General features: G+C 44.8%; 1 protein-coding gene across 4 annotated transcripts in view; it reads left to right on the plus strand.

Moving 5' to 3' along the window:
• Window positions 1–16,432, plus strand: part of CAMSAP1 (calmodulin regulated spectrin associated protein 1) — an 88,685-nt gene that overhangs the window by 15,219 nt on the left and 57,034 nt on the right. For 3 of the 4 annotated variants that reach the window (XM_029062422.1, XM_029062427.1, XM_029062426.1), the window contains exons 1-2: window positions 14,895–14,965; window positions 16,018–16,180. In XM_029062422.1, coding sequence (XP_028918255.1) covers window positions 16,018–16,180 — 163 coding nt within the window. In that variant the 5' untranslated portion in view covers window positions 14,895–14,965. Of the gene's footprint in view, window positions 1–14,894; window positions 14,966–16,017; window positions 16,181–16,432 lie in introns of those variants that run through there. The other variant, XM_029062423.2, reaches the window with a different exon arrangement.

A 16,432-nucleotide genomic window follows, 5' to 3' on the forward strand; every position in this document is an offset into this window, starting at 1 on the left:
CTTCAAATTCTTCATAGCATTCCAATAATCCATTAGACATAAAAATGTGCTTTTTACCTTTTGCTCTGCTTTCTATTAAGGATTCAGTCAAATAGGACTTGCTATCCTTTGCAGGAAAGGAGATTTCTTTGCTCTCGCCACTGGGTGTACTTTCAGGAAACCATGGTGCCCTATGAGAAGGCTCAGTGGCTGAAAAACTGCTCCACCATCTGTGCCTCCAGACCTATATGTAGTATGCTTATAAAATGGCAATCTATGAAAAAAAAGAACACCTTATCAGATGGAAATGTGTCTATTCATTGTTATATTGTACTCTCCCAAGCACTTAGTACAGTGCTTTGCACACAGTAAGCACTCAATAAATGCAATTGAATTAATGAATGAGTAAAAGTATTTGGCACAGATCCAGCCCAGGTGACTAAAGCTTCTCAATAAAATATACGAGGAGGCACATTAACTCCAGGATCTTTTGAAGATCATTAGATCTTACTTTTTGAGTCCTGAAAATAGCACCCCAGGGGTCTGGGAGAACTAATTAATTTTGTAAAGCCAATAGCATAGGATTGGGAGTAAGAAATCAGGTTCTAGTCCCAGTTCTGCCACCGGTCTTCTGGGTGGCCTTGGGCAAGTCACTTGACTAGTCACTCAGTTTCCTCATCTGTAAAACAGAAATAAAATACCCGTTGTCCTTACTTAGTTGAGGAAAGACAGGAGTTTGTCTCACCTGATTATTTTCTAACTACCTTAATACTTATCATAGGGTAGTTCACAGTAAGCACTTGGTAATTATTACATAAACTCTTTGAGGGCAAGGATTGTACTGGTCTCTGTGCTTAGTACAGTGCTCTGCACACATAAGGGCTCAATGAATACCACTGATTGATAATTAACAATCTAAAATTTAAACTCATCAGAGTGGGAGCTATGAAGCCTACAATTTGCTATGTATTCCTCCAGCAGGAACTCAGGAATAAAATAAATTAAATCCACTTTTGTTTACAGATCACCAGAAATCTTCCTAGGCAAATGGATAGATGGCTACGCCCATGGCTATTCTCAAGTGGCAAACTTTTATACAGACTGTCATTCCATAGCAAGACCTGATCCTTTTTGTTGAGGCATTTTTCTAATATCCTGAAAACATAAGAATAAAATCCTTCCAGAACCATAGAGATCCTTTAATTAAAAAGTGATCATCTTATGGAAGCCATTAAATACATCAAATACTTTTTCATCATTTTTCCTCTGAAGCCCATTCTTCAGTAATATGTATCCATGATCTCAGAAACAAGAGATTGCATTATCAATACTTTTTTCTAAAACTGGACATCAACTTTTAATACAGTATTTAAATAGAAGAGCTCTCATTATTCTCTGTGGTATTTGTAGCTTTGAAGCACATGATCCAAAATTCTTTCCATGTGCTTAATTCCTACTGGGAGCAGTGGGGATTATAAAAAATACTGCAGTTCTTCATACAATAGGTTGATGGCTTCAGCGCATTCAGACTGAAACATATGTCTTCTCAATAGGAATCTCCACCTCCCCAAAATGATTCTGAATGGCAAAGCTATCGACAGGTACTAAAATATTTTGGGAAATGTTGTTTGAGCTAAACTCTGCAATTTATACTTAAAACCCTTCCACTTATATAATTGGAACCCACTGGTACAACTTTTACAAATATTTGTTGAGTTCTGTGATAAAAAAAAAATCTTATTGCCTGCTGAGTATGTTCTTTACAATCTGCTTTCTTCTTTTGAAAAGTCCACACAATTTAGATAAACATCCCAGGAACTACCTCTGATTAGATGTTGGTCTGGAGCTGTATTATATGAAAGAACTTTCCCATAATTCTGGTTATTACATTATAATGTCTTTTCATCTATCATTAAAAATATTATTTTGATATCTCATTTTGAAGAATAGCTTCCATAATTAACTGTCACGAGAAGGAATCTTGTAAATTCAGTAACAAAAGGATGTCTATCAAATATCAGAGCAATAACTGAATTTAAAGTCTTTGCTCTTGGCCGGATCTCTTCTGTGTTTGCGGTGCATGAATAGGGGAGTTTATGTTTTAGACTGATGGTATTCCAGGCCACTGAACTTCCTCGCACTTTTTCTTCTATCAACTTGCTGATCCAGTTCTGTTTTGTGCCAGTAGCAGCAGATTCGGCTACAATATTACCTGTGTCAAATGCTACCCATGTCAGCTCACAATCATCAGAAAAAAATGGATACAGGCTTCTATTCTTCAAAGGTTTATGTGTTAGCGTCGTGATCTTGGTCATATGTGGATCATTATCGCAGTTTAACGAAACTAACAAATCCAGTGAAAATTGATACAACAAAACTAGAGTGTAATCAAAGCAGTAGGCTGAAGCCGGAAACTTTGTCTCCACGATGAAATAATAAATTTCCAAGAAAACCGAAGGTGCATAGTGCTGTTAATGCAACACACTACCAAGCCCACAAGTTTCCGGAAAAAAGAATGTCCTCATTTTGGCAGGATGGTCAATGGATGAATGGTCAGAGCTTTTGGCTGGATCTTGGCTAACTCTTCTAATCATTCACCTGCCCACCTCAGGTTGCTTTCTCCTCTCCCTTTTTTCATGCTGTCATTGTTTCTAGACTTGGTGTCAGTTGCACGGAGAAGGTTTCCTGCACACCAATTCCTTTGACTGACTGACTTAGTTGATCTTTATGTCTTTGAAAAAAACAAAGCTTACTGCTCAGTGAAAGTCTTGATTGATGATTAAGGGATATATCAAGCATTCAGTACCACATAATGCTCCGGTAATGCTGACATCCCCAAAATCTTGTGAGGGATGATCACCCTGCAGTTAAAATGGGAGGTGCACGAACAACTTGTTATACGTGTTTGTTTCCACTGAGAGAATATATTAGAAATGACTGCCTTGTGTTCTACAGATTTTACTAGCCTTGAACAATAACCTTATTGTTAATATTTTTCCCATACCCACATTCATTTTGACAAATTGCTCATCACTATGAGCAACACTATGACACTCTGGCTTTGAGATAGTTCATAAGCAGTACTGATTGAGAACTCTTTCATGCGAAATTCATCTTCCAGGGTGATAGTTTCCTGATTTCCACCATCCTTGATTACCCCGAGAGTGTAATGGGTCTGGTGGTTGATTGTGCAACCCTCTTTTTCAGAAATGCAATTCTCAAAAATAATTAGCTGCCACACTGAAAGGAAAACACAGTTTCCAACCGAACTGCCAGCAACCTCTTCTGTTCTCTCCCCTATTTCCTAAACCCAGATGCCGGCAGGGTCTTAGGATGGGGAGTGGTGGTAATAATAGTTGTGTTATTTGTTAAGCGCTTACTATGTGCCGGGCACTGTACTAAGTGCTGGGATGGATACAAGCAAATTAGGTTGGATACAGTCCCTTGTCCCACATGAGGCTCACAGTCTCAATCTCCATTTTACAGATGAGGGAACTGAGGCACAGAGAAGTTAAGTGCCTTGCCCAAGGTCCCACAGCAGACACGTGGCAGAGCCGGGATTAGAACCCATGTGACCTTCTGCCTCCCAGGCCCATGCTCTATCCACTATGTCATGCTGCTTCTCAGTATTTGCTAAGGACTTACTATGCCAGGCACTGTACTAAGCACTGGGGTGGATACAAGTAAATCGAGTTGGACACAGTTCCTGTCCCACGTGGGGCTCACAGGCTCAATCCCCAATTTACAGATAAGGTAACTGAGGCCCAGGGAAGTGAAGGGACTTCCCCAAGGTCACCCAGCAGAGCCCGAATTAGTAGTGAAGCTTTTCAGGGTGGGTCCCTCCATCTGCTGAAGAAGACACTGGGCTCAGGGTGGGGTAAAATGGGAGAAGCAGCGCTGTGGCTGCTTGTGACCAAAGAGATAGTAGACATGGGGGATGGGGATGGGGCCAAGGGATCGTAGCTCCTCCCTGACCATGGTCTCCTTGGGTGGGGGGCACCGCCCCTGCTACCCCACTATTGGCTCCCCCCCGGGGACCCAGGTTTTCCAGAGCACTTAGGTTCTTATCTATAAATTATTTATATAAATGTCTTTCTCCCCTCTAGACTATAAATTCCTGTGGGCAGGGAATGGATCATGGCCTAGTGAAGACAGCATGGGCCTGTGAGTCAGAAGGTGGTCTGCTGTGTGACCTTGGCCAAGTCACTTCTCTGTGCCTCAGTTCCCTTATCTGTAAAATGGGAATTGAGACTGTTAGCCCCACATGGGACAGGGACTGTGTCCAACTAGATTTGCTTGCATCCACCCAAGTGCTTAATACAGTGCCCGGCATATAGTAAGTGCTTAACAAATACCATCATCATCATCATCATCACCAATTCTATTGTACCGTGCTCTCCCCAAGTGCTTAGTACACTGTTCTCCACACAGCATTTAGTAAATACCATTGATTGATTGATCCTAGGATTTTTTAATTTCCTGGAGATGAGTACAGGCTGGTTCTGTGTGTGTGTGGGTCTGGTATTTGTTAAGCACTAACTACGTTTCAGGCACTGAATTAAGTGCTGGGGTAGATACAAGCTAATCAGGTTGGACACAGTCTATGTCCCACATGGGGCTCATAGTCTTAATCCCTATTTTGCAGAGGAGGTAACTGAGGCACAAAGAATTTAAGCGACTTGCACCAGGTCATAGGGCAGACAAGTGGTAAAGCCGGGATTACAACTCAAGTTCTTCTGACTCCCAGGTCCGTGATCTATCCATTAGGCAACACTGCTTATATCTGGCTTCTTTCCAGCACCGTTTAGGTGGTCATGTCATTTGTGGGAAATGTCAGATTTTGACCCAACCCTGTTTCTGTTCTACTGAATCAAGCAGACTATTTATTTACTGCTTGAAATGTAAATTTGCCTGAATTACTTTCACTAATTTGGGTTTTAGAAAGGCTAAGAAAGGTTGCATCACACTGAGCGAACTTGTAGAATCTGTTTCTGGCTGCATTGGTTTAGGCACCCTTGTCCCCTATGCCCTCTTTCAACCACTAGCTGATCCAAACACTCTGTCACTGCTGCCCAGCAAATAATGAATGGGAGAGAAGGGGTGCTGAAAACAGTAGCAACAAAAATCCCTCCCATCTATGAACTTCTACCCATTTTCTTGGGAGGGGTGGAGTCTGGGTTAGCAAGAATGTGGCCCCTTCAGGGTAATACCCTGTGTCGAGTTCAACAAAAAAAATCAAGTGGCAGCCACACTGCACAAAAGGGGTTTTTCTTGCAGTATTTAATACAGATCTGTATGCATAAGGACAAACATTTTGTTGCCCTAAAAGTGTGTTCAACCTCATCACTGAAAGGTAGGAGAGAGAGCTAGTGGGAATGGAGTTTCTTCACATCAACAGCATGCCATCAAATTGTGTTGGCCGTTTTCTTAACTGGCGACAGGGTGTGGTTGAAATTGACAACAGGGGAAGGTATGGCTGAAATTGACGATAGGGGCAGGGCTGAATCATGATTTAGGAAAATGAGGTAGAATAACTCAAAATGGAGACTGAAAACAAAATGGAGTAAGCCTGGTTAAAAGTTGGTTCCCACACCTGGAAGGTGGCATTCAGGGAGGGACACAAAACCTTGTTCTGGTTGTGCATTGGGGTGCAAACCTGACTAGAAGAGGGATTGGATAAAATGATTTTCACTCCACCTAAGCACCTAGTCGACAGAATTCACTCTACCACCCACTCCAGTTACTAGTCACTGTCATTTACCACCCTCCAGACTGCTCCTGAAACTTCCTGAACCATTTTGATCCCCTTCATATATTCCTTTTCTCTTTCCTCAGCCTTACCTTGATCCTTGGGAATTTCATTATCCGTGGGGATCTTTCTGTCACTTCCACTGCCTGTTTCCCCTTACTCCTCCACTCCGATGGTCTTCTGCTCCACCCCACATCACCCTTTCACCAATTTAGACACACATTTGATCTCATCATCCCAAATCACTGTATAATCTCTACCCTAGCCAATTCTGAAATTCCTCTATCCAACTACAACCTCCTCACTTGTCTTCTCTCCCACACCCCCACTCCCTGCAAATCTGTCCTGTTCCCTTAGAGACCTCTGATCTTTTGAACCCCTCCAATTTGCTAAAGTAATTATGCCCCACTTGGTCTCCATTCCCAAACTACGCTCTCTTGGCACACAAATCGATGTCCTCAACACTACCCTCTTTACTGAACTCAACTCTCTTCCTCTCCCGTCTCTTCTTGTGGACTCCCTTGGACTCCCATGTCCACTGCCTATACTAGGTATTTCAGACATTTAACTCCCTTATCAATGCCCCCTTCCCTTCCACCCCCAACATCTCTCTCCCCTAGTGATCTGGCCATGTAATTTATTAAAAAGTAGAAATTATCAGGCATGATCTCTCCAGAATCTGCCCTGCTCCTCTCCAGGCCCTCCCTCCTCCTACCCCCTCTTTGACTCTCCCAACTTTCCCAGCAGTATTTTAGAGATTTCTAATTTATTCTCAAAATCTACCCTCTTCTCCTGCACCTCTGACCCCATCCCGTCTAACCTTATCAAAACATTTGTCCCCTCCTTTTCTCCTTCCCTCCCCCCCCCCGGCTGTCATCTTCAACTGTCCACTTTCCAATAGTTTCTTTTCAGCTGCTTTCATACACGTTCATGTATCTCCTTTTTTGATAAAAAAAACCCCAAAAAACACTCCCTTACCTCACAGTTCTCTCCAGTTGATCATCTCATCTCCCTCCTACAGTTCTTCTCAAAACTCTTTGAGCAAGTTTGGAGATTCCTTTCCTCCAATTCTTAAGTAAACCCTTTAAAATTCTGTCCCCTTTACTCCATGGAAAGTACCTGCCTTAAGGTCACCTATGACCTCCTTCTTTCCAAATTTGATGGCTTCTACTCCATCCTAATCATCTCGACCTCTCTGCTGACGTTGACACTGTGGATCCCTCAGTGGAAAGAGCACGGGTTTGGGAGTCAGAGGTCATGGGTTCAAATCCCAGCTCAGCTGCTTGTCAGCTGTGTGACTTTGGGTAAGTCACTTAACTTCTCTGTGCCTCAGGTACTTCATCTGTAAAATGGGGATTAAGACTGTGAGCCCCACATGTGACAACCTGATCACCTTATATCCTCTCCAGCACTTAGAACTCTGCTTTGCACATAGTAAGCGCTTAACAAATGCCATTAATATTATTATTATTATTCTGGAAACATTATCTAACTTTGGCTTCACTGACAATGTCCTCTTCTGGTTCTCCTCCTGTCTCTCTGGCCACTTGCTCTCATTCCTTTTTGCAGGTTTCTCCTCTGCCTCCCACCCCCTAACTGTGGGAGGCCCTCAAGGCTCAGTTCTGGGTCCCATTCTATTTTCTTGGAAAACTCATTCACTCCCACGTTTTAACTACCGTCTCCATGTGGATGATTCCTAAATTTACCTCTCCAGTTCTGACTTCTCTCCCTCTCTGCAGTCTCATATTTCCTTCTGCCTTTCTCCTGTGTGCAGAACACTATACTAAGCACTTGGGAGAGTTTAATATAACAGAGTTGGCAGATATGTCCCCTGTCCACAACAGGTTTACAGTCTAGAGAGGACTGTCTTCCTCGGGCCTGGAACTCCTTTCCGCTTAATAGCTGACAGTCTGCACCTCTCTGTGCAGGTGACTCTCTGCACCTAAAAACCCGCCTAAAATCACACCTCCTCCAAGAGGCCTTCCCAGACTAAGCCCTTCATTTTCCCTATCCACCCTCCCCACTGCGTAATAATGTTGGTATTTGTTAAGTGCTTACTATGTGCAGAGCACTGTTCTAAGCACTCGGGTAGATACAGGGTAATCAGGTTGTCCCACGTGAGGCTCACAGTTAATCCCCATTTAACAGATGAGCTAACAGAGGCACAGAGAAGTTAAGTGACTTGCCCACAGTCACACAGCTGACAAGCGGCAGAGCCGGCATTCGAACCCATGACCTCTGACTCCCAAGCCCGGGCTCTTTTCACTGAGCCACGCTGCTTCTTTGGCTGTGTATCCCTTATGTACTTTGAAACTCACGCCAGGCCTACAATACTTATATAAATATTCTTATTCTCCCCTATCTCCTCTATCCCCCATCTAAGGGATCTCCCTTATCCCTAAATATATTTTAATCTCTGTCTCCCCCTGTAGATTATACAACCTTTGTGGGCTTGGATCGGGTTCAACAACTCTGTTGTATTTTCCCAAGTGCTTAGTGCAGTAGTCTGCACAGAGTAAGCACTCAGTAAATATCAATGATTGATTGATTGATGGGTGGATTCTCTGAGACTCAATTTCTTCCCCTGTAAAATGGGGTTTAAGTATGTGTACTCCCTTCCCTTTAGGCTGTGAACCCCATGTGGGCAGCGACTTCGTCTGATCTGACTTTCTTGTATCTTGGCACATAGTAGACACTTTGTAAATACAATAATGATTATACTTATTAATATTAGGGCTCAGAGTTACTTCCAAAGCCATAATAGAGATGGCTCACTTGCCACGTAGAAACAAATGAATCAAGTGGCTGATGGGTTCACTTTTCACTTTCTCTTGGTCAAAGTTCATTGTCCTATTGCTATATAAACACTTCTATTTTGGCCTGAAATAGTTTTAGATTATTTCACAGTTGAAGAATTAAGAACCTTATTTTAAGATGTTTTGAGCTATAATAACAATGTTGGTATTTGTTTAGTGCTTACTATGTGCAGAGCACTGTTCTAAGGGCTGGGGTGGATACAGGGTAATCAGGTTGTCCCACGTGAAGCTCACAGTCTTCATCCCCATTTTACAGATGTCACTGAGGCACAGAGAAGTTAAGTGACTTGCCCACAGTCACACAGCTGACAAGTGGCAGAGCCGGGATTCGAACCCATGACCTCTGGACTCCCAAGCCCGGACTCTTTCCACTGAGCCACACTGCTCAGTGACAAGCTATGACAAACACCACTTATCTTTCTAAATTTACACACTTTTTCACCTTTACGACGCACGTATTTTGACTTTACAACACTTGCCTCCTTCTCGAGACTAGCTCTAGAGCCCAGGTGATGTGTTGGGAATATGGGGAAGCATTTTTTAAATCTGGAAGGAATATTAAAAGAGGGTGTGGAGGTAGGCAGGGGTAGGCAGGGGGTAGGCAGGAGGTCCCAGGAAGGATTGGAGCAGGAGGAAGTTACTTGATAAGTAGAGTCAGACAGAGTCAACTCATCCATTCTACTTATGATAAAGTACACAGTCATAGAAGCTCTCTGGTGCAATATAAAGATATTAATGTAGCTAAATTACCCCTCTAAAATTGATAGAATACACGGTTCTTGGTAATATTGGTAAAACTAGGGTGTCCAACCTTGAAGGAATCTGTTCCCAATGAATAACATTGGTCTCATGAGAAAATAGGCTCTTAATGATGTTTTGACTTGAGACACATTTCTACAGGTACCAATGTCATGTCAGAGGATCACCTGTATATCAATAGACTGATGGTAAGCAGACTGTCCAGATAGAGTCAGAGGAAAAGTTTCATTTCTTTCATTAACTGGACAGAGCTCTTTCGTATATTTCACAATAGAAGGTTTCTCAGTGAGAATTCTTACCTGTTTCAGGAAGCGAGAAAGATATATGCCTTATGAGACAGGAAACAAAAACATTCTTATTGATATTGGTGATTATATGACATGATGCAAAAATGCTGATAAATCAAGACAGCACTTTTTTGCATTTTCGGCAAATTAGGTGTTAAAAAATAAACAGCAAAACAATCATGTCTTTCCCCTGCACCTTCTGGAAATTACCCTTTTATTTTACGCTAGGAATTCTGCTGCTTATAGTTTTCATAATTTATATTTTATGTTCCCCCAGGATTAAAAATCTCTGCAGAAAATGTGTAGGGTTCATATGTCAATTAGGCATTCAGAAAATCAATATAAATAAGGAAAAACGAGTGTAACATGATGTGCGGATGAAAGAGCAAATGACTGCTCTCTCTCTCTCTTTTTAATAATCCTTATATATAGCACTGGAACTTATTTGGTAGTTTGGAGATTTTGATATCCAAAAGAATTGACAGAGCCACTTACAGTTTCACTGAAATTAATTGAAGAATCACTGAAATGTTAATTACTATTGTTCCTACCTTCTGAATTCCATGAGGACATACATTCATAAAACATTGACAAACATTTGCAACTTGCCCTTAAATTCTAAATCAGATGGTTAAGCCATGTCAGACCTGAAGTACAACAGTTAGCCAGATGGTGGCTTGCTCTGGAGGCTGCACAATTACTGTACTGAGTTTCCTTTGTATTTAGTATTTCTTATTTATTTAATTTCCATTCCTATTTCTTTGTTAGTTTATCAATGGAGGCTCTGTGGAAGAAATTTATCCAGAGAAGCATGCTGCTTTAAATGAAACTAACAGAAGACGCTAGGCCTAAATGAATGGTTTCTTGAAATAAAGGGATGGTTACCTCTGCAGCCTACTAGAATAAAGTACTGTGTAATAGAAAAAAAAAACCCGGATAAACAGGTGAGCTTCTCTGGAAGGCCCCAGGACATTTAAAGACAAAAGTCGTTTGGTGGGCTGAAAAAAGAAAGTAGATTTTAATGGCACAGATAATAATAGCACAGGACATTTAAATAGTGAGTACTTTTATTATACATTATCTCATCACTAAACATAAGAAAGTAAGCAAGGCCATACTGGGTCAGACTGATTGGCCGGCCAGCCAGGCAAATATTCTGTCTTGGCGGGGACAACAAAGAAGCTTCACATTCTTCCTCGTAGCTAGGGATATGCCGTCTGTTTTGCTTTAATCTATATTTTCACTGCATGCTTTGGACAGAATGCTATTGAGGAATTAGGGAATTTTTTTTTTCTTTTTGCATGACAACATGCATCTGCCTGGATACAATGCGATGTGATGTTAAAAGAAGCTATTTTGCTTATGTACGCGGTGTCGGACGGCGTGAATAGTACATCCGTTTTCAGTAACACACCATTCTTCAGGAACACAAACCCACATTAAAGGAGCACTTGATTATACCTTCTAACACCCCTATTTTTTCCTCTAACAATCCATTTTGGATCTGAAATCCATTCATTGATTCAATCGCTTCTTGAATTTATTGATAACTTCTTCCTGAACAACATAGAACGGTAGTGGATTCTATATATTTGTCCAGGGTTGTCACTTCCATGGGATGATGAGCCATTCTCTCCGTTGATTTCCATCTGTCGGGGTGAGGACATCATGTTTCAAACCCACAGCTCTTTAGGCGACTCTCAACTTCCCTCATCCCAGGCCTCCAAGAAGACCCGAGAGCTTTTTACAAGCTTGCACAGAGTACAATTTCCAAGTAGAGAAGAGAAGATTGGGTTCTTCTGCCCTGTTTCTTCCTCCTGCTGAAAACCCCAATCCCTCAGAATGAAAGTCAGCATTTATCTTTCTGTCCTGTGAACGGGCTAATTCTATTACCCCTATTAAACAGCTAAAGAAACTAAGGGAGAAAGGAACTTGCTTGCTTTCTGCCAAAATCACAAGGCCTCCATCTCTTAAGTGTGCCCTCCAGTTTAGACTCCCTAATGCTTAGTCCAGTGCTCTGCACACAGTAAGCGCTCAATATATATGACTGAATGCTTGCCTCGCTTTCCAATCCCACCACAGTAGGCTGCTCCCACATAAACTGCACCTGCTCTGGCCGTAGCTTTTGTAATTTGGGGCAGGCCTTCCTTTGGCTTTGAGCTCCTCCAAAGAGAAGCCCTATATAAACTCAAGGTATCATTAGAGTTAATTATAAGCTTAATATAGGGCTTTTGATGATGATGGTGATTTTATTATGCAGTACCTTCCCTGAGAGGTTATTTGTTTGGGCATGGTTTCCCAGAATCTGCTGTTTAACGGGGTGCAGGCACCATTAGGGCCCCTTGAAAATTTAGGGTAAGATCTAATTGCTCCCCCTGGGGCTGCAAGGGTCCCAAGAGACGTGGCATGGGACCTGGAGGGTACATTAAGACAAACAGACGGGGCAGAAGGTGGGGAAGGACTCGTAAACAGGACTGAAGCAGCATGGCCTAGTGGAAAGAGCTTGGACCGGGGAGCCGGAGGACCTGGGTTCTAATCACTACTCTATCCTTTGCTTGCTATGTGACCTCAGGCAAGTCAGTTAACTTCTCTGGGCCTCGGTTCTCCCATTCTCCCTCCTGCTAAGACTGTGAACCCCATGCAGGACAGGGACTGTGTCCAACCCGATCAGCTCGGAAGCAGCATGGTATAGCAGTTAAACCAAGGGCCTGGAAGTCAGGTCGTCTCATGGTCTCTAATCCTGGCTCCGCCGCCTGTCTGCTGTGTGGCCTTGGGCAAGTCACTTCACCTCTCTGTGTCTCAGTCACCTCATCTGTAAAACAGGGATTGAGACTGTCAGCCCTACATGGCACAGGAACTGTGTCCAACCAGATTTGTTCGTATCCATCCCAGCGCTTAGTACAGTGCTTGGCAGATAGCGTTTTACAAATACTATCAGACTCTACCCCAGTGCTCGGAACAGTATCTGACATGTAGTAAGCGCTTTACAAATACCATTAGACTCTACTCCGGTGTTTAGAACAGTGCTTGGCACTTAACAAATACCGTAATTGTTACTATTATTTGCAAATACCATTAGACTCTATCCCAGAGCTCAGAACAGTATCTGACACGTACTAAGTGCTTAACATATATCCCGGCTAGACTACTATGTCAGCCTTCTCTCTGATCTCCCTTTCTCCTCTCTCGCCCCGCTCCAGTCTATTCTTCACTCCGCTGCCCGGCTCATCTTCCTGCAGAAACGATCTGGGCATGTCACTCCCCTTCTTAAACACCTCCAGTGGTTGCCTCTCAACCTCCGCTCCAAACAAAAACTCCTCACTCTAGGCTTCAAGGCTCTCCATCACCTTGCCCCTTCCTACCTCTCCTCCCTTCTCTCTTTCTACCGCCCACCCAGCACGCTCCGCTCCTCTGCCGCCCACCTCCTCGCCGTCCCTCGGTCTCGCCTACCCCGCCGTCGACCCCTGGGCCACGTCCTCCCGCGGTCCTGGAACGCCCTCCCTCCTCACCTCCGCCAAACTGATTCTCTTCCCCTTTTCAAAACCCTACTTAAAACTCACCTCCTCCAAGAGGCCTTCCCAGACTGAGCTCCCCTTCTCCCTCTACCGCCCCCCCTTCACCTCCGCAGCTTAACCCTCTTTTCCCCCCATCTCCCTCTGTTCCTCCCCCTCTCCCTTCCCATCCCCTCAGCACTGTACTTGTCTGCTCAACTGTATATATTTTCATTACCCTATTTATTTTGTTAATGAAATGTACATCGCCTTGATTCTATTTAGTTTCCATTGTTTTTACGAGATGTTCTTTCCCTTGACTCTATGTATTGCCATTGTTCTTGTCTGTCTGTCTCCCCCGATTAGACCGTAAGCCCGTCAAACGGTAGGGACTGTCTCTGTTGCCGACTTGTTCATTCCAAGCGCTTAGTACAGTGCTCTGCACATAGTAAGCGCTCGATAAATACTATTGAATGAATACTATTATTTACAAATACCATAAGACTCTATCCCGGCACTTAGAACAGTGCTTGGCACATAGTAAGTGCTTAACGAATACCATAATTTTATTATTATTTACGAACACCATTACTCTACCCCGATGCTTAGAACAGTGCTTGGCTTGTAGTAAGCGCTTTAATACCATATTCATTACTATAATTTACAAAGACCATCAGACTCTACCCTGGTGCTTAGAATAGTGCTTGGCACGTAGTAAGGGCTTAACGAATGCCATATTCATTACTATTATTTACAAAGACCATTAGACACTCTACCCCAGAGCTCAGAACAGAATCTGACATGTACTAAGTGTTTAACAAAAACCATTAAAAAAAGCCAAAGGAAAACCCCCTATATGACTGGCTTTGTCATCCCAAAGGAAATGATGATAATGTGGTATTTGTTAAGCGCTTACTATGTGCAGAGCACTGTTCCAAGCACTGGGGTAGATACAGGGTAATCAGGTTGTCCCACGTGAGGCTCACGGTCTTAATCCCCATTTTCCAGATGAGGTCACTGAGGCATAGAGAAGTGACTTGCCCGCAGTCACACAGCTGACAAGTGGCAGAGCTGGGTTGTGAGGGGGATCTCGAGGCCCCGGGGAAGATTGTGTATATTATTTCTCTACTTTATTAATGATGTGTCTATATGATTTTATTTATCTTGATGATATTGATGCCTCTCTACTTGTTTTGTTGTCTGTCTGCCCCCACCTTTAGATGGGGAGCCCATTGTTCATTCATTCATTCAATAGTATTTATTGAGCGCTATGTGCAGAGGACTGTACTAAGTGCTTGGAATGTACAATTTGGCAACAGAGAGAGACCATCCCTGCCCACTGATGGGCTTACAGTCTAGTCGGGGGAGAAAGACAAAAACAATAGCAACGAATGGTAGGCAGGGATGGTCTCTCTCTGTTGCCTAGTTGCCCAGTCCAAGCGCTTGGTCCAGTGCTCTGCACCCAGTAAGCGTCTTTTAGACGGCGAGCCCCTTGTGGGGCGGGGACGCTCTCTCTGAATTGTCCCCTCCTAGCGCTTAGTCCAGTGCTCTTGCACCCAGCCTGAATGAACGACCAGGCCAGGTCTGTGGCTTAATGGAGGCCTGGGCTTGGGGTGGCGTTAATGAGGAGAGGGAGGGAAGGAGAGGATTCTGGGAGCCCGGGCCACCTGCAGAAAGGGAGGGCGAAGGGAGCCCTCGCGCCTGCGCAGTTGCCGCCCCCGCTCCGGCCGAGCCGTTGTGGGCGGCGGCGCGAGCCCCGTGCGCGAGCCCCGTGCGCGAGCGCCCGCCTCCTCCCTCCGGGCGCGCGCCCGCCCGCGCGCCGTCCCGCCCTCCTCGCCGGCAGCATGAAGGAGCGGCCGCCGGACACGGACGCGGCGGCGGGAGGTTGGTGGGGGACGGTGGGGGGAAAGGGGAGGGTTCTGCGGAAAGCCTGGCCGCCCCCCATTCCCCAGGGGCCGCCCGGTCCTCCCCCCGCCATCGGCCGGTTGCTAGGTAGGCCGCGGCCGTCCTCCCCCCCCCCCCCCACCTCCATCTTTGGGAGGACCCCAGGCCGGGGGCTGCAAAAAAAGGACCGGCCTCCCGTCCTCTGCCCAACGTGTGTGTGTCACCTGCCTCCCTGTCACAATGAACGGGAGCCGCCCGCTTTCTGGGAGAGGCGCAGAATGGAGGGCGGGGGGCATTGTGATTTAGCACGTTTTAGTCCCCCCCACCCCCGAGTAGGGATGTGTGTTTAGCAAGGATGCCCAGCAAGGCCTGACGGGTTTGTAGCAGGTAGAAACGTGGCAAGCTCCCTCTTTTGAATCTAGGCCCCTTTAGGTCCCTCTCTCCCGTCCCCCTCCACCCCCTGAATTGAGAAAAGGGCTTTGGTCGTTAATAATGGAGGCGAGACCCGCAGCAAGGCGCAGTTTTAAAGTGGGGGAAATGCCAGGTCGTTGCCCCGCAGCAATTTCAGCCATTCCCGGCCGTGGCGTTGGTTTGTCCGTTTGTTTGTTTCATCCAAGCCGTGGGGCGTTAGGAGCTGGGGACGAGTGGACATGCAGGGCCTGTGGTGCCTTGACCAGCCTGGCGAGGGGTGGGTGCATTCATGCATTCGGTCGAATTTAGTGGGTGCAGAGCACTGGACGAAGCGCTTGGAATGGACAGTTGGGAGGCAGAGACCATCCCTGCCCAACAACGGGCTCACGGTCTACAAGGGGACAGGCGGCCGAAAACAACGAGGCAACAATACCATCAAAATAAATAGAATTATAGATATGTGCACATCACTAATAAAATAGAGAAAAATATAGAAATATGCACCGGTGCTGCGGGGAGGGGAAGGGGCGTGAGGAGGGGGAATGGGGAGGAGGGTTGACAACGACAGGCTTGATTCTGATTTTGTTTTGATATATTTCCTTTGCCGGGGTGAGATCTGAGGATCCTTTCTTGGTTTTTAGATGGTGGATGTTGATGTTTGTATCGGGGGAAATAGCACCAGGAGAAAAATGGAGGCCCTGACTGACAGCGCGTTGGAGATTGTCCCTTCGGAGCACTATGATTCAGCCAGGGCAAAAATAGCTGCTAATCTACAATGGATCTGTGCGAAAGCCTACGGAATAGGTAAGGTGATTTACCTTTTTGGGGTATTTGTCGTGGCGGGCCGAATCACGAGGGGCTTTTTCGGAAGATGTCAGACGTCATTAGACATTATTCTAGTCTTGCAACTGCAAGAATAGATACAAAGAAGACAAACTATTCCCATCAATCCCTGGACTAGACAAGATCTTTTGTCGGTGTGCTGTTTGAATGTAGGGTCGGTAAAATGGTGGGATTTTTAGTGAACGGGATTTCCCTGGATAGAGGCAATGTGTT

The sequence above is a fragment of the Ornithorhynchus anatinus genome, chromosome 4 (genome assembly GCF_004115215.2).
Source record: "Ornithorhynchus anatinus isolate Pmale09 chromosome 4, mOrnAna1.pri.v4, whole genome shotgun sequence".
NCBI lineage: Eukaryota > Metazoa > Chordata > Mammalia > Monotremata > Ornithorhynchidae > Ornithorhynchus > Ornithorhynchus anatinus.